An 18,570-nucleotide genomic window follows, 5' to 3' on the forward strand; every position below is an offset into this window, starting at 1 on the left:
ACATAGATGAACATCATTCCTCAGAATTGTCAGACACATAGATGAACATGATTTGTTGGGGAAGAGTCAACATGGTTTTTGTAAAGGGAAATCAACTAGAATTCTTTCAGGGAGTCAACAAGCGTGTGGAAAGGGGGATCCAATGGATATGTTGTACTTAGATTTTTCAGAAAGCCTTTGACAAGATCCCTCACCAAAGGCTTTTAAACAAAGTAAGCTGTCATGGGATAAGAGGGAAGGTCCTCTCACGGATTGGTAACTGGTTAAAAGACAGGAAACAAAGGATAGGAAAAAATAGTCAGTTTTCAGAATGAAGAGAGGTAAATAGTGGTGTTCCCCTAGGCCGGGGTCTATATTGGGACCAGTCCTGTTCAACATATTAATAAATGATCTGGAAAAAGGGGTAAACAGTGAGGTGGCAAAATTTACAGATGATACAAAACTACTGAAGATAATTAAGTCCAAAGCAGACTGTAAAGAGTTACAAAGAGATCTCACAAAACTGGGTGACGGGGCAACAAAATGGTAGATGAAATTCAATGTTGATAAATGCAAAGTAATGCACACTGAAAAACATAATCCCAACTATACATACAAAACGATGGGGTCTAAATTAGCTGTTACCACTCACAAAAGAGATCTTGGAGTCATTGTGGATAGTTCTCTGAAAACATCCACTCAATATGCAATGGCAGTCAAAAAAGCTAACAAAATGTTGGGACTCATTAAGAAAGGGCTATATAATACGACAGAAAAGATCATCTTGTCTCTATATAAATCCATGGCATGCCCATATCTTGAATATGGCATGCAGATGTGGTCGCCCTATCGCAAGGACGATCTATTGAAATTGGAAAAGTTTTGGAAAAGGGCAACAAAAATGATTAGGGGCATGGAACAGCTTCCATATGAGGGGAGATTAATGACTGTGACTTTTCAGCTTGGCAAATGGATGACTAAGGGGGGATATGATAGAGGTCTATAAAATCATGACTGGTGTGAAGAAAGTAAATAAGGAAGAACTAAGGGATCACCAAATGAAATTAATAGGCAGCAGGTTTAAAATAAACAAAAGGAAGTATTTTTTCACACAACACACAGTCAACCTATGGAACTCCTTACCAAAAGAGGGTGTGAAGGCCAAGACTCTAACAGCGTTCAAAAAAGAACTAGATAAATTCATGGGATAGGTCCATCAATGGTTATTAGCCAGGATGGGCAGGGATGGAGTCCCTAGCCTCTGATTGCCAGAAGCTGAGAATCAGTGATGGGATAGATCACTTGATGATTACCGGTTCTGTTCATGCCCTCTGGGGCACTTGGCTTTGGCCACTGTCAGAAGACAAGATACTGGGATAGATGGACCTTTGGTCTGACCCACTATGGCGGTTCTTCTGAGAAAAAGAGAGAGATTTGTAGGGACTGGTGCACAGATTGCAAGGTTCAATTTTTCATGCTGGTTTTACATTCATTCACCTGGAGTTATCAGCCCACAGTTGTTTTCTTTCTAGTATTGTAGTCTGGGTTATTTTATATTCAAAATGCTATTCTCATTTTAATTTTCTTATAAAGAACCACACACACATGCATGCATACAAAACCAAAACCCATCACTAGCAATTGTAGTAAGGTCTTCAGTTAAAAATCCAGTAGTATAGTTGAAAATATGTACAGGTTTTTTGAGCATGTTTTGAAAATAAGACTAAACAGCAACACCTTAACAGTGCCCATTCCCTTGACTGTGCCGTAGAAAAAAATATGGCTGTTTGTGCCAATAACAATAAGAAGCTAGTGACGTTACCCATCAAGCCCAGCATACCAGGAATTAGTTCTGGATGAGGCAGAATAATTATATGAGGAAGGTAGTTAGCCAGCATTAAACCTCCTGGGGCACGAGGGAGGCTATTGCTGATTTGGGCAAGTGACACGTGTTCCATGCCTCAGTTTACCCAAACCGACTTGCCAAATGCACTGGGATGTTATGATATATAATTATTGTTAGTAAATTGCTGTGATGTCAGTGTATGAAAGGCTTAGGCAGTCCTGTCAGCTGGTCACCTTTGCCTGGAATCAACGTGTCATGTTGCATTGGATTAGTTCTGATGAAGGTATTATTTCTTTTCTCAGCCTTAATAGTGTTCTACATTATTATCAAGATGAAACCAAACAGTGAGACATCTTTCTGATGAGTGCCACCTCAGGGATGGGCAGGAAAGGCACAAACAGTAGCATGTAGATGGAGCTGTTGGATAGGGACTTGTGCCATGGGATGGGGTTGGGGTATGTGTCACTGTTAGATGGTTTGGAGGTGAACATGTCACTGGGGAAGGGGAAGGACTCAAGAAAGACTGGGTTGGACATGGATTAGGTTAACTACTTATGTGTTGGAGGGGGCAGCTGGTCTGATTACTTTGTGGTATTCTAGAACTTCCTGTAGGTGGTCCAAGGGGAGAAGTCTGGTGGAAAAGGAGGCTGAACCACAGAGTGCTTCATAAAGAGATATGCAGGTTTCCAGCGAGTTCTTCCAGTAATCCTGAGGCCCTGAGGATTGGTGGTCAGGCATCTCCGTGCAGATTTTCAAAAATACTCAGCATTGGCCTAACTCAGCTCCCACTGAAATCAGCGGTAAAACTCCCACGGATTTCAATAGGAGTAGAATTAGGCTAATACATTAGCTTCTCAAAGGTATTTAGTTGCCTGGCTCCCACTGAAATCGGGGACTGTGTGCTTTTGAAAAATCTAACCCATGGTCTATGGTCTCTTTTCTGGCCAGGACTGAGGGGCATTGAACCGCACAGATTCTGTTTGATTGGTCTGGGAGCTGGAGAGCCAGAACAAGCAGGAAGACTGTCCAGCAGCCTCAAAGAACCCCCTTTATATTCACTATAGCTTGGACCTGTTTCTTCTTGAGCTCACAAGTCTCTACAGTGACACCACTCTGGTATGTAATTTTTAACAGTATTGTAACATGCCATAAGCATATTTTATAGAAGAAAAGAAATCATTAACAAACCGGAAGACCAGTAGTTTCTAGAAGAACTTTTATATTAGAAAAAATGCCCATCTCCGTTAAAAGCGAAGGACAAGAAACAGCGCAGAAATGGTAAAGTATCAAGATTTTATTGTTTCTAAATTTTTTTAAATTTTCAAATGAGACGTTTAAAACAGCAGCGAGCAAGCACGTACAAGTTGAGAAAAAAGTGGCAGCGCAGGTAACTCTGTTTGGCTAATGCCCCTTCATGTACGAGATGTACATTTGATTTCTGAGCACCTTTTGTTTGTCTTGGTTTGTGTACAGTAAGGCAGTGGTTTTTCCATAAGGAATATATATATATATATATATATATGTATTTATCATTGTGAATTTTAATCACATGCAAATTAAATGAAATGTACAACTCAAAAATGTTACAACGGTGGAAATTTTTCTCAGAGCAAAGAAGCTTCTAATAGAAGACAAATACGGACACAACAACTTTAAAAAAGAAGAAAAGGAATAAACAACCTAAGGGCAGGCGCTATTGGCATGACAGCTCAAGCAGGGAAGATTGCGATTCCAGTGCAGCCTCCTCTTACCATAGGGAAGGGGAAAAGAATGGATGATTATCAGCAGATTTCTTCACCCAGCTCCCATGAAAGGCTTTACTCTAACCTGAGCAGCTCCACATCGAAGATGAGGGTAGCATTGGGAGGGATGACTCCAGGATGGCCTGTGGCTCCATACGCCATGTCAGGCGTACAGGTCAGCTTTGCTCTTTGTCCTAAGCTCATCTAGTGTTTGGGTGTTGGAGAGGGGGAAGGAGAATGGGAAAGAAAGTGTTAGGAGAAATACGATAGTCAAGTCACTAAGAGGCAGATTTGCAAGTCAGTGAGAGTTTGGCCCCTAACTTGCTTGATGCTTTTGTAAATCTCACTAAGTCCTATTTGTGTCTTTAGGCCTCAAATACCTGTGTAAATCTGGTCCCAACAATTTAGCCTCAGATCTCCTGGCTCCCAGTCTTGTTCTTTTACCACTGGATAACAGCCTCTCATTGGCAACATCTAATAATCCTCTAATGCCAGTTTTGTAACCTGACAGAATACCCTTTTGCGCCAGCATAGGCCCACATTATTTCTTTACTAAGGCCTCCTCTGAGCTGCAGAGCTCTTGCAAAACCTGCTGACTGCAATGGGAGTTACAGATACCTGAGAAGTCACAAGAGGCTCTCAGTACCTAATAGGATCAAGGCTCTGGATTCAGAAAGGCCTCAGCTCAGTAAGACACGTAAGCATGTGCTTAAATTCCCTGGGATGCATGTGGAGAAGTGCTTTGCTGAAGCTACCATGTGACTTCCAGAGTGCTTTGTGTCTCCCATTTTTGTTGACATCACTGTCTTCAATGTTAAGCCCATTAACCTTTCTCTTCCTGTTTCCTCATCTGTCCAATGGGGATAATGCTACCAGCCGCCCTCACAAGTGTGTTCCAAGGGCTAATGCATTCATGTTCCCAAGGCACTTTGAGATCCTGAGCTGGAAGATGTTGTCAAAGTGTTCAGTAATTATTATTAATTCCAGTGTAACAATCCACTAGGTGGAGCTAGAGGGTAATTTGTTTCTAGGCAGATTATTGAAAAGAATTTAGGCTACATAAATAATATAGGGAAGGTAGTCGGAGTGTTCTGGGAGGCTATAAATTGACTTATGTGGAATCACTGCCAGAGCTTTAGCTGCGTCGGCTTCTAACAGGGATAAATCTGTTCCCCCTTTTGACCTTAAATGGTCTTTCAGATTCATGCTATTTTTGGGACCCCTTCATGAGTTTTCATACTAGTCCCAGGACTAAGCATATACACATCTCGTCTCTCTGTGCCAACATCTACATCACGAAACGAAAAGCATGGCACTTACAGGACATTTGCAAACCTCCACATTATTCACTCTGTGTGTTATTTCCCTTCCTGATTTGTCTAGTTCAGGGGTTCTCAAACTTCATTGCATCGCGACATCCTTTCAACAATAAAATTACTACATGTCCCCAGGAGGGGGGACCGAAGCCTAAGCCTGCCCGAGCCCCAGGTGAGGGGGAGGGGCAAAGCAAAACCCAAGGGTTCAGCCAATGAGAGTCGCGGGAAGCAGTGTGGGCCACTGGGAGCTGTGGGCAGCTGTTCAAATGTAAACAAACTGGCGGCCTGCCAGCGGATTACCCTGATGGGCCGCAGGTTGCCCACCACTGCCCTAGACTCTCTGGGTGCTCACCCTTACCTGAGCCTCTCGACTTTATGGTGCACACCCCTACTGGGGATCACAGACTGCATAGCCATGCTGTCCTGATTGCAAGCGAGAGCCCTCTCATTGCTTTACTGCCTCACTCTGACTGGGCCCGGGGCTCATAGACGGAGCAGTAGGTGAAGCTAACTCTCCCCTTTGAGCACCTTTATAGGTATGCGACAGCGAGGAGGTGTGGCCTCCCTCAGAGACTGACAGAGAGGGACAGCCATGCAGCCTCCAGACACTGAAGCCTTAATGACTTGAAGGCAGCTTCCTTTTCCTTGCCCTTGGTTTAACAATTGATCATTGAACATTACATGGTGCAGTGGTGAGTGGAATGTCATAAAGACTTAACAGCACAGTTCAGTATCCTATTCAGAGAGGGTCAAATTCAGAGGAAGGCATCAAATGCAGCAGGACTGGCCTTCTACTGTACAGCTGCATGGATGCTGCTCCATGACACACTCCCGTGCTGGATCATTGTAGGGGCTGGGTGGGTTGCACTGACGAGGTGGATCTATAAGCCAACCCTCCATTTACCTTGTAGAGGGGAAGCTTAGGAGGTTGTGGATGCTGAGTGATTTACAGACAGGAGAGGATTCCATCCTCCACAGCCCACCTGGAGCAGCATGTGCAAAGCCTAGCCATCATGATCAACACCTGAGTTCTGGCCATCGCAATTAGGATAATCAATGGAGGACTAAAAAATATTACATTAGTATGCACCTCACCATCAGAAAAACCATCCAGGATTATAGATTGTGATTTTCACTTGCTTACCCTGATGTTAAATGATCATTATTGTACTGAACATGCTGGCATACACTCCACCTAATTTGAAATTCAGCCAGCATCATCCTTCTGTACCTGTGCAGCTCCTTCCTCAAATCCTTTAATGACTTCTTGTCTGCCGATCTTGAACCTGAAAGGCTTGTTTCGGTCTCTGGAGGAATCAAACTTCTTTCCATTCTGTAGCATCCCTGCCAAAACAACACAAACGATTTCAGTCCCAACTAAGCTTGAAGTTAAGTGCTGAGGGGATGGTCAGATCAATCAAATATTTCCTTTTTTAAAGAAGGCTAATCCAAGATTTATAAGGCAAGAGAACCTCACGCAGCATCATCACAGGTTCTAACAGGAAGTAACTGATTGTAAAACTGTATTGTAATGATTTGTATTGAGTAGCAGCTAGAAACCCCAACCAAGACTGGGGCCCCTGTTGTGCTAGGCACTGTACAAACACACCTAAAGCTAAATAACCTTTACAAGCTACATGCCAAGGGGACAAAGAGTGGGCAGAAAACACAGGCACAGAGTGGGGAAGCCATTTGCCCAAAGTCAGAGTGCTGGTCTGTGGCAGATCTAAGATAAGAGCCCAGATCTCTCGCCCAGTCCAATGACCTCATCCCTAGAGCAGGGGTTCTCATAGCGAGCCTCCCTAAGCTATGAAACAAAAGCAATTGTGCCTCCTCATAGCTTCCAAAGGCAACACAAGGAACTGAGTGTCCTACACTCCACAGAATACAAGTAATAAAGTAAAAGGGCTTTCAGCAATAGAGCTATAATAAGGTCATAAAGCACCTCCTGCGTTAGTTCACAGTTCTGTTCAAAGCACACACATAGCAGCAGCTAAATAACACTACCTGGACATTAGGTAAACTCATTAGGGAACTCAGACCACCAAACAATTATCAGTTGTGTCAGTAGCCACCACTCCTATCTTATCAGTGGGGGGTGTGAGCTTGTTTCCACAAAGTACATCGCTACCTCAATATAACACCGCCTGATATAACACGAATTTGGATATAACGTGGTAAAGCAGTGCTCTGGGGGGGGTGATTGCGCACTCCGGTGGATCACGGCAAGTTCAATATAACACAGTTTCACCTATAATGCGGTAAGATTTTTTTGGCTCCCAAGGACAGTGTTATATCGGGGTAGAGGTGTAGTTGCATTCGACACCTTGTCCCCATCCCCAGATCTCACAGGCCCTGGGATGAGGAGATGGGCTCATAGGGGTTGGGCTCACAGGCAGGGACTGGGGCCCTCCTTTAGTGCAGGTGCCCCGCAGGTGGGGTCAGTGGGGTTCCAGGGCAGGGGGGCAAAGCAGAGGAGTCAGAGCACGGCAATCACTGGTCCACCAGCACTGTGAGCTCCATGTAGGTCCGGTGCAGCAGGATGTGGGTGTGAAGCTGGTAGCCAGGATTGGCCACTGCTGTCATGGTCTCCAGGGCTGGGGAAGCTGGGGCCAAGGTGGGACCATCAGCATCTGGGACCAGCTGGTTACTCTGGTGTGTGTCACCTCTGGCAGGAAATGCACAGGCCCCAGCTTCCTCTGGGACCTGACCTGACCATCCACAGAGACTCCACACCGATGGCAGCTGTGACATTTCTTTCCTGGGTGCTGGCTGGTGAGTCCTGCCCACATGCTCAGGGTTTAGCTGATCGCCATATTTGGGGTCGGGAAGGAATTTTCCTCCAGGGCGGATTGGCAGTTGCCCTGGAGGTTTTTCGCCTTCCTCTGCAGCTTGGGGCATGGGTCTCTTGCTGGTGGATTCTCTGCAGCTTGAGGTCTTCAAACCACAATTTTGAGGACCTCAATAACTCAGTCATGTGTTAGGGGTTGTTATAAAAGTGGATGGGTAGGGTTCTGTGGCCTGCTTTGTGCAGGAGGTCAGACTAGATGATCATATTGGTCCCTTCTGACCTACGAGTCTATGAGTCTATGAGTGTCTGGGGTGAATCACTACCACTTGCTTACAGCGTGAGGGAGTCTTGTCTGCCCACCATGGGGCATTCTTCCAAAGCTTCCAGCTGCAGGCAACAAACGCACTCCACTCTGGGCTCCATAAACCCTGCTCTTTCCCTCTGCAGGCTAGTAATTTACCCACTCCATCTTGTACACTAGAGCGCCCAGTTCCTTGTTTCCTGGACAGCCACAATGTACACCAATCCGCTGTCTCCATGGAAGCCATGCACCCCAGTTTACTGGCTTCACCTTCGTCCAACACTCGACTTAGCGCAAGGCACTAGACGCGTCTACAGTACAACCAAATAAAAGTTTAGCTACCAAAGCTTGAGTTCAAGATTCAAATAAGAGGATTGGAAACATAAGAGTTACAGGTAAAAGAAAAATATCAAATGTATTCTAGAGCTTATACTTATTAACAAGTTCCTTTCCTGTCAAGTAAGGTATTTCTCACCCAATGGTCAGTCCTTGCAGCACTTGTCCAGTCCAGAAAGCTGGGATCACTTTTAAGGAGATACTCCACTGGCAGAGTATTGCCTCCCTAGTGTGGATGTCGACTGTTGTCAGTGTTGATTGAGTCCCAGTCCTGAGACCCACCCTGCCACAGGTGACAAGTTTCACCTCCATCAGTTTTTGAAACCAACATTCTTATGTTAAATGGTTTCCACCCTGCTAGTTCTTAGCTTTGGGTATAGACCACACACAAAGAGACCCCTTCAGCGAAATAGCGAGAAGATGGTTGGACTCAGCTGTAATATACCTGCCAGAGCATGCCTGTGCCACAACAGCTCTCTGGTGTGTTTGGCCAAGCTCCGGCAACAGGGAGGAAGCTCAGAGCCTATTTTGCACAGGGGCCACCACCTGATGGAGGCACCAAACTGGAAATGAACAGCAGTGGTGGAACGGTTCTTTCTGGTTCAGCCCTGCTCCCCAGGGACAAGTGGCAGCTCAGTAGTGCAGGAGGTGGGGGGCTAGAGCACAACATTCCAAGTGGCAACTAATCTTTCCCAGGAAGGAAAGGGCGGGGGGGGGGGCTTCGACAGAAAGTCCTGTCTGTTTGCTGAATGAGAAAGAAGGCCCTGAGTCAGTTTAAACTCAGGCTATTTATCCAAAAGCCCTTTCTTTGTCTGTTGGCCTCTGGAAAATCCAGTTTGAACTAATATATGCGTATCTCTCCACTGGATGGTACTTCTCTGGAGGTGCTACAACCTGAGTGAATTTGCCTAATCACTGTCCAACCCTGCCCCACTGTTCTTAGTTCCTGGAGGAGCTGAGGTCATCCTCTCCCATGGGATTACATACAAGCCTTGGCCCACAATGATACACAGAATAGAATATCAGGGTTGGAAGGGACCTCAGGAGGTCATCTAGTCCAACTCCCTGCTCATAGCAGGGCCAGTCCCCAGACAGATTTTTGCCCCATATGGCCCCCTCAAGAATTGAACTCACAACCCTGGGTTTAGCAGGCCAACGCTTAAACCACCAAGCTATCCCTCCCCTCCCATTGTAGTAAACTTAATACAATAAGATCTCCCCAAAGATATTGCAGGAAATTGCCACATCTGCCAAACTTACAACATTTAAAATTTACACACTCTCTGCAATAAAACAACAAATAAATAATGGAATTGAAATATTCATAAACACCGCCAAGATTATTATCACATGCACCTACAGACAATTCACCAACCCTCTCAAAACTGTTGTTTCTTCAGTCTCAAATCACCGTCTTCTGAAAAATCGCAAGGGGGGAAAAGGGCAATATTATAGCAATGGTAGGTCAAGTACATGGTGTTTCTGTTAAGGTACAATATTAAAACCACAACTACTAATACAAAATACTCTGTGTATCATATGCAGTATAGATAACCAGGTGAATGTTGCTATGTGTGGTCCTGATCTAAAGCCCAGTTAAGTCAATGGGTGTCCTTTCATTGACTTCAGCAGCCTTTGAATTAGGACAGTGATTTTCAACCTGTGGTCAGCAGACCCTTGGGGATCCACAGACTATGTCCAAGGGGTCCACGAAAGGTTGTTGTTACCACACAACAGTTTTTCAACCAGTGGTCTGTGGACCCCTGGGGATCCACAGACTATGTCTAAGATTTCCAAAGGGGGTCCGTATCTCTAGCTGAAATTTTTTACTAGTCCGTAAACGAAAAAAGGTTGAAAACCAATGAATTAGGGCATATATTACATTTATTGTAGTGCCGCAAACCTTCTGCCATAGGAACCTTGAGCCAAATTTGCCAACAGTTAAATCTGTGTAAATAGGGAGCAATTCTCTTGACTTGTTACTGCAACTGGGATTATTTAATCTGCAGAAGAGAACAATGTGGGGGGATTTGATAGTTGCTTTCAACTACCTGAAAGTGGGTTCCAAAGAGGATGGATCTCAGTGGTAGCAGATGACAGAACAAGGAGTAATGGTCTTAAGTTGCAGTGGGGGAGGTTTAGGTTGGATATTAAGAAAAACTTTTTCACTAGGAGGGTGGTGAAGCACTAGAATGGGTTACCTAGGGAGGTGGTGAAATCTCCTTCCTTAGAGGTTTTTAAGATCTGGCTTGACAAAGCCCTGGCTGGGATGATTTAGTTGGAGATTGGTCCTGCTTTGAGCAGAGGGTTGGACTAGATGACCTCCTGAGGTCCCTTCCAACCCTGATAGTCTATCATTCTATGAATTCTGCACCAGAGTAACTAACAAAAAAATTGCCTCGTTGTACATAGGAGTAATTCAAATTATTATTAGAGCTGGTTGCAGAAATTTAGAGAGAACCATATTCCATTCCACCGAGAACTAAGCAGTTCAAGCGTGCATCAGTGTTGGACAGGAGAGTTGAAGCACCAGTTAACTTTTCTGCTTTTTCTTCTTCTTCTTTTCTTTTTGGCAAGCTCAGTCAGTATCTTGTACTTGTTCCCAGAGAAATAACCAAAGGGCACAAAGTGCTAACATGCATGCGGGTAGAGAAGTCACTCATCAGCCCCCACTCATCTTACACCTTCGTTCGCCAGTTCATCAACGCTGCAAAGGTACAGTTCACATAGATTCACAGCCAGGAATTTTTCACTGTATCAGGCAAGAGCACTACCTGCTCACCAGTAAACAACAGATTAAGCTCAGCATCTTCCTTCTTCTCTTGCCCAGGGGGAAGGACTATACTTTAGGTGCATGCATACCTCTCAGTGTCCCTAATCTCAGCCCCAAAGTTAGCTCAGTGCCACTCAAACTTCATGGCCCCTCATTTTTTAACTGCTGAAAATTATCTGCCTCAGAAATAAACACTCTTGGTATAGAGTGTGACGGTGCACCCCTAAGGCTTTATGGAAATATGATTATGAATGTATATATGACATAACTGGAATATGTTTTATGCTACATATGCCATGTAACATATCTCTGTAAAGGTTATGATCTACTGAATCTATTCATCCTATTTGTATGCATGTGTCGTTGTATTTGAAGTTATGAATATTGGCTGTGTACTTGCTTGATTTCTAAGTAGCCTTAGTAAAGCATTTGGTCAGCTTCTTGAGAAAGGATTGTGCAAATTATGTGCCCAATCAAGAAACACTTAAAGGACAATGAATCTTGGAAGGCTCCAATCCACATAAGAAGTCTACCTGAGGACGTTCATGGTAGCATGTAAACAACAGCTGCTGCCTGTAAAAACTGAGTCATGCATGGACATATGACTTGCCCATGTGATTTCAAAACTCCATCTTGGAGCTGGATTTTGCATAGGAGAGAGGAGGGGGTCTCCACCCACAAGAGAAAGTCTATTTCAACCCCTGGGAGACCCCTCCATTTGGTCTTCAGCTGGCTAAAGAGATAGCTTCTCCACCCCCAAGGAAACCTGAAAGAAACTGGAACAAAGGATAGTAACTACAGTGGGTGTGAGTGATTGCTGGACCCAGACTAGAAGAAGATTAGTCTGTAAAAGGAACATTAACTGGAATTCCTCTGAGGGTGAGGTTTTTATCTGTATTCAGTTTTCTTACTGTATGAGACATACTTAGACTTGTGTGTTCTATATTATTTTGCTTGGTAATTCACTTTGTTCTGTCTGTTACTACTTGGAACCACTTAAATCCTACTTTCTGTATTTAATAAAATCACTTTTTACTTATTAATTAACCCAGAGTATGTATTAATACCTGGGGTGGAGCAAACAGCTGTGCATATCTCTCTATCAGTGTTATAGAGGGCGAACAATTTATGAGTTTACCCTGTATAAGCTTTATACAGTGTAAAGCGGATTTATTTGGGGTTTGGACCCCATTAGGAGTTGGGCATCTGAGTGCTAAAGACAAGAACACTTCTCAAGTTGCTTTCAGTTAAGTCTGCAGCTTTGGGGTAAGTGGTTCAGACCCTGGGTCTGTGTTGGAGCAGACGGGAGTGTCTGGCTCAACAAGACAGGGTGCTGGAGTCCAAAGCTGGCAGGGAAATCAGGGGCAGAAGTAGTCTGGCACATCAGCTGGCAGCCCTCAGGGGGTTTCTGTGATCCATCCCATCACACAGAGGTTACAGCAAAAGTCTTACAAACACTAATGGGAGGAATCCCACAGAATTTCAAATTTTCTGCATGAATCATTTCTTGTACCCCTCACTGTGGGTCTTCGTCACACATTGATTCTGTCCCATATTTGGGCTTTGGCAGTTGGAGAGCATGGCTGCTTGGGAGACAGTGAAGGGAGAATGCTTGTGGGAAGGACAGGCTCCATACCCAGAGGTGAAGTCCAGACATGAACCCCAACCTGAGCAGCTTTCTATTTCTTTCCCTGCCTAGGTTAACATGTTTACCTTCTAAGAATAAACATGATCTTTTGTTGAAAAAGATTTGCTGACGGTGACTGTATTTTTCACCACTGAGTTGTTCCACCAGTTTATAGTCACCTAAGAAAAGTTCCTAAGTATTTCTGAGAGAATTTTAGCACAAGAGAGATGGTGATTGGGGAGATGTGCATTGGCATTTGGTGCCATGACAGACAATTACTAACTCAAATTACAGGAGAGGTAAAGACTGATGGTTACTTTTGAGCTTCTGTTGCCACTATATATTTAAATCAGGGTTGATATTTAAAAGGCAAATGCAGGCAGCTTAGATGTTTTCCTGTCCTTTCCTTTCCTTTCCGTATTATATATACTGAATATAGAGCGAGAGCAACACAATTAATTATTTAATATGCAGCTGACATTGGTCAACAGGGACACAATAGACAACTATTCAATAATGCATTACAGTATGCCATATATCAGTGTTATGTACAACCACAAGGCAAAATGACTGAGCCTTGCGTGTTCGTTGGCTTCATAGTCAAGGGAATGACATGCAAATGTCTAGTTCATTCCATAGGAAGATATTATTCTGTCTTAACTGCTTTATAGATTTGTATATTTTCAAATGGAAAGAAAGCGTAGATTTGGTTTCAAGGCCAAAATGAGTTTCACAGGATTTCCATACCAACCGTAAGGATAGCTACAGATCCTCTACTGCCCCCTGGCCTAAAATTAAGACATTGTTTTAGGGCCTAATTCTGCTACCCTTACTCATGCTGAGTAGTGCATTACTCCATGAGTAGTCCCATTGCAACCAATGGGATGACTTGCAGAGTAAGGTACTATTTTATGGGAGTAAGGGTGTTTTAACTGGGCCATACTGGGCATGCTACGAAACCATGCAATACATTTTTATATCAATATTTTAAACAGCATGTACAGCTGTGGAAATAGTTTGCATCTACCCAATAAATATCAAGTATACAGTTGTAGCAGATTACACAGTAATATACTATATTATTTTGGGGTAGGGCTCTGTGTTCCAGATCCTGGGCTGTGGCCAAGGAATATGAAGTACAATCGAGGAGTGTGGTGGGGATTCAAGGTGGGACTACCCAAGGAGTGAGGTACTGCACCATGTGAATGTGAGTAGCAGAACTTGGCCCAAAGAAAGGAAACACCTGTAACATCAAACGAGCTAAAACAACAATATAATCAGGCATCCTCTTCCTTCTCAGTCTCGCTTTCTCACCATCATGTACACATTAATCACCCTGATCTTCCTCCTGTCCATAGATGCACATGCCTGCAACTGAGGTATCCTGCCAATGGACTTGACACTGTGTTATAGGTTCACCACTATGGTACGTGTGCGTGTGTATGTGTGAACACATGGGTGAGCATCTCCAGTTACTAATCCTGGTGGATATACTTTCTAGTACAAATTGACAATGATTCTATTACATATTCTTTTCATGATAGTGCGCTAGAATGTCATATAACCTACAATGACCTTATTGTTCTGGGCAGGATTGGCAACACTTTGGTTTACCAAATCTCCTTCTCACACTGGTTGCACTCCCTTCTGAATACAGGCTGTGCTGAAAGCTTCACGCGGCAACTTCACACACTGGATTCCCTTGGCAAAAGCTAGTGACAAGCTTCCCAAAGGTTGTGTATGTCTAGGAGGGAGGGTACTGGATTTAGAGGTTGTCTGTATTCAGGGACAATAAACTTGACCATGAAAAGAAATATTATTAATGAATTATCCCTTAGTGCCAATCTGTTAACATGGTATTTTGAACCTGGGGAGCATTCATTATTTTTAAAATACCCATCTCCTATACCCCAAGTGAAGGTCTTAAAAATATCCTCTTTCCTATAGCCCCCTTGCTGATCAGTTCTTTGGCACATTCAATTTACTTTATGCACAACACGGTTATGCTTCTAATGTGGAAGTTCATCTTACAGAAACCTTATTGCTGTCAAACAGAGCAACCATCTAACACCTTGCAAAGGATTTAGCAACCACTGAGCTATTAAGTATTTGGGTGCAACAGAGAGAAACTCTTTGGAAAGAGCAAAACAAATACATGGGAAGAAAAGAGAGACAAATGTTAGAAAGAAACAATTATGGTTTACAAAAAAGGATGCCGACTGCCTGAGCCATGAAAGAAGACACAGTCAATACACCAAGGTCACTAACAATCTAAATAAGTCAGACACAGACAATGCAGTTCAAACATGATCTCATACATATATAAAATATGCACGGTGCAGAAGTCAAAAACTAGTGTAATTATCTTGGGCATCCAGCACTCTGATCTGTATTGGGAAATTATCTCAGAAATGTATTTTATTTTGAGGTCACTGGATAATAGTATTAGCAGGTGTTACGCAATATCCTCTCCCCTGCAAATGTCCTGAAAGTTACTAACACACCATCTCCTCCAGTCACAGATTCCATGTTGGAAAATAAGACATGATATCACTGGCACCAGTGGGATAAGTGGACACAGGACTCCATGGTGCCTCACTTAGGGTTTCCAATCATCCAGGATTGGCCTGGAGTCTCCGGGAATTAAAGATTAATCCTTAATTAAAGATTATGTCCTGTGATGAAATCTCTAGGAATACATCCAATCAAAATTGGCAACCCTCGCCTCACTTCAGCACAAATATCTACAGTTTCCAGTGCAGAAGGGTGAAATAGATCACTGCTTTTACGTAAGGCCCTAATAGCCTTGTCAAGGATGGACAGAGACATTAAGGGTATGTCTACACTGCATTGTAAACTCAGGTCAGTGGGACTTGGGCTTGTGGATTCAGTGTTTCCAAACCCACACTTGAGCATCTGCACTGCATTGTAAACTTGGGCTTACCATTGCTGGACCCAGCTCTCACAGCCATGCTAAAACATCCATACTGCACTCTGCAGACCTTCTGACTTGGGTCTGCGGCTTGACTCAACTGTAACTGCAACCATACTGTAAAATGATGGGTCTCGACCCAAGTCACGGCAGGACTCAGGCTCTGATCTCCTCCCCTAGCAGGTTCCTAGGTCCCAGGCCATGAGTGCTTGCTGACCTGAGTCAGACTGATTTGTGCATGGACAGAAGAAAGGCTTGGGATCAGACCTGAGTCAGAGGGTTTAGTGTACAATGTAGACATCCCTGAGGGTTTGTCTATATTCCAATAAAAAAACAGAGCACCGAGTCTCAGAGACCAGGTCAGCTGACTAGGGCTTGCAGGGCTCGGACTGTGGGACCATAAAACTGCAGTGCAGGCACTCTGGCTCAAGCAGTAGCCCAGGCTCCGAGCCCCGCCTCTTCTCCCACGCCAGCCCCCTTGCAGGGTTTCAGTGCTTGGGCTCCAGCCTGAGCCCGAAATTTACACTGAAATTTTATAGCCCCGGAGACCAAGCTCTGCGAGTCCAAATCAGCTGACCCGGGCCAGCCGCAGCCATGTTGCGAGTCTTTTATTGCAGTGCAGACCTAAGTGACGTCCCGAAGGCTACCCAGTGGGTCACAGGCAGAGTGTGATTTAAAACTCAGGACTTCCTGATTTGCATCCCAAACTTATTCCTTTAGATCATTCTGCCTCAGGTCCTTCAGACTGTCAGTTTGGGGACCTGTTAAGAAGTCACTTACTGCACAGTAATGTGCATACTGACAGCACTCTATAAATAATATGTGATAATGGTTAACTCTAGCCTTTGTGTGAACCCTGCCAAGGGTTTATTAACAAAGTATATACAATATCATCAGCATTTTATGGTCAGAGGTGTCATCCTGCTTTATGACTGCACAACAGTACATCTACACTCCTTATCTTTGTCATTGGCGCCAACGTTCCAAAGAGCGCCTCACTCACAGCGCGTTATTTTTTCAGATTGTTACAAAATCTATCATCTTTTCTAAAAATATAGGTTATACTGATCAAAGGTGCAAATCTGTTAAACTGTGTATAATTTACTCTTCCCAGCTGCTAGGAATAAATCTGCTTTCACACAGACTAGTGTTTCCCAATTTTGTTTTCAATGTAAACGGTGCTTCAGTGCAGACACCAGCAGTGTTATATATACCCCTCTGCCAGTAAACTCTCAGACTACATGCTGAAATACTGTCAGCTGAGACAATCTCTTTATGCCATTTTGACCAGGTTTAACTCAATCCCTATTGCTGCTGGTAAAAGGCTAGATCTTCAGGTGGTGTAAACTGGCACAGCTCCACTGACTTCAGCAGATTCACACCAGCTGAGGATCTGGCTTAAAGTCATTTAATAGTAAAGTGAACCAAGCCCTAGAGAGTATTTTGTAGGGAGCAATCCTGAAAGGAGATGGAATTATGTGAGCTTGTGATCAAAGCAGGGGACTGAGAGTCTTAATGACTTGGTTCTGCCATCAGTTACCAAATAACCAAACCTCAGTTTGTCCTTCTATAAAATAGGGATTACTGATTTGACCAAGTCAGACAGCGAATCGGTGGCACAACCAGGAATAACAGTATTAATTATGAGATTTAACCTAACTCAGGGGTCTAGGGAGGCTTAATTGAGGAATACTTCTCAAGTGCCTTCAGAGCTTCAGCTGAAAGGGGCTATAGCAGCACTGATTGTTGTTATAAATAGATCTTCTCCAGCTGTAACTTTTGATTCTATGATCTTATCAAACTAACTCAGGGAAAAGTGGCAGCTGTTATCTTGACAGATGGGACCCAGGCACAGCTCTGCAGGACATTAGACAGTAGGCTCTCTGAAGAACAACAGGAATTTCTAAGCGCTTGTTTCTATTTTCATGTTCTTAACAAGCCACACAGATTCTTCTAGACTAACCAGGAGATCACAAGCAAAGAGAATGAAAAATAAACATTTTAGGGGCAAACTGTTGAGTAGTTTGGGTCCCAAATTTAGGGAGGGGCAAATTTGTAAAGGGGCTTCAATCCAGCCTCTATCTGTTTGTAATTCCCTTTGGAGATTCATAAAATCTAGAGATAGAAAAGACCTGTTGGATCACCCAGTCCCAGATACTACAGGGCTGTTCCCTACAGTCCATTTGCTAATGTTTTGACTAGCCTAAGGATCCCAAGCAATAGAGCTTTCACTACTTCCTAGGAGGACTTTTCCACATACGACTACATCTCAGTTAGGAAATTTGCCCTCCGGTTGTGCACACAAATGGGGCTCATCTTTGTAATGCTATCATTTGTGCAGATATGTCAGAGTGCTCAAAAATAGCGCATGCAAGAGACTGTGTGGACAAAACTGAACAGGTACAACCAGAGGCAATTTTTGAAAATTTGGCTCACTATGAAGAGAAATGTTTGCATGAGAACATTTTATTTTAAACTGATTTTTTTATCGTGTCCATGTCCCTTTAATGTGGAAGTGTTTGTATCCAAAAGAAAAAAGGAGAATTACAAAATTTACCGTAAAACCATCTTTTAAAAATTTAAAGAATAATCAAATATATATAATATAAATAACTTTACTGTATTTCAGTGTTTCCTACAGGTTACTGAAAATCAAAGGCAAGCTACGTTTAATTATCAGAGGTGTATTGTGAATTGGTAAAGACCCAGTCTACAAAAACCCTCTGATCATATTTAAGGACAAACATTGTGACCCACACTGGATAGGAAGTAATAGGTGTTACGTGTACAAGAGACCCCAGCACCTATATTTAGTAGCTCTGTAAATCCAAAGTTGAGCTGTGATTGACATAACAGAGGGGTAACCCTGCATTCTTTAGCCAGATAAAACTTCTGTTGACGTCAATAGGAACAAAATGTGCAGGGAA

General features: G+C 43.5%; 2 protein-coding genes across 3 annotated transcripts in view; both read right to left on the reverse strand.

Annotated features, from left to right (window-relative positions):
• Positions 1–18,570, reverse strand: part of UBXN2A (UBX domain protein 2A) — a 368,202-nt gene that overhangs the window by 121,471 nt on the left and 228,161 nt on the right. The gene's annotated exons all lie outside the window — the stretch shown is intronic.
• FKBP1B (FKBP prolyl isomerase 1B) overlaps positions 3,351–18,570 on the reverse strand; it is an 89,989-nt gene continuing 74,769 nt past the window's right edge. For both annotated transcript variants that reach the window (XM_075063638.1, XM_032784875.2), the window contains exons 3-4: positions 6,115–6,227; positions 3,351–3,771 (exon numbers count right to left, since the gene is read on the reverse strand). In XM_075063638.1, the coding sequence (XP_074919739.1) occupies positions 3,643–3,771; positions 6,115–6,227 (242 nt within the window). In that variant the 3' untranslated portion in view covers positions 3,351–3,642. The remainder of the gene's footprint in view (positions 3,772–6,114; positions 6,228–18,570) is intronic.

The sequence above is a fragment of the Chelonoidis abingdonii genome, chromosome 3, assembly GCF_003597395.2.
Source record: "Chelonoidis abingdonii isolate Lonesome George chromosome 3, CheloAbing_2.0, whole genome shotgun sequence".
Classification (NCBI taxonomy): domain Eukaryota; kingdom Metazoa; phylum Chordata; order Testudines; family Testudinidae; genus Chelonoidis; species Chelonoidis abingdonii.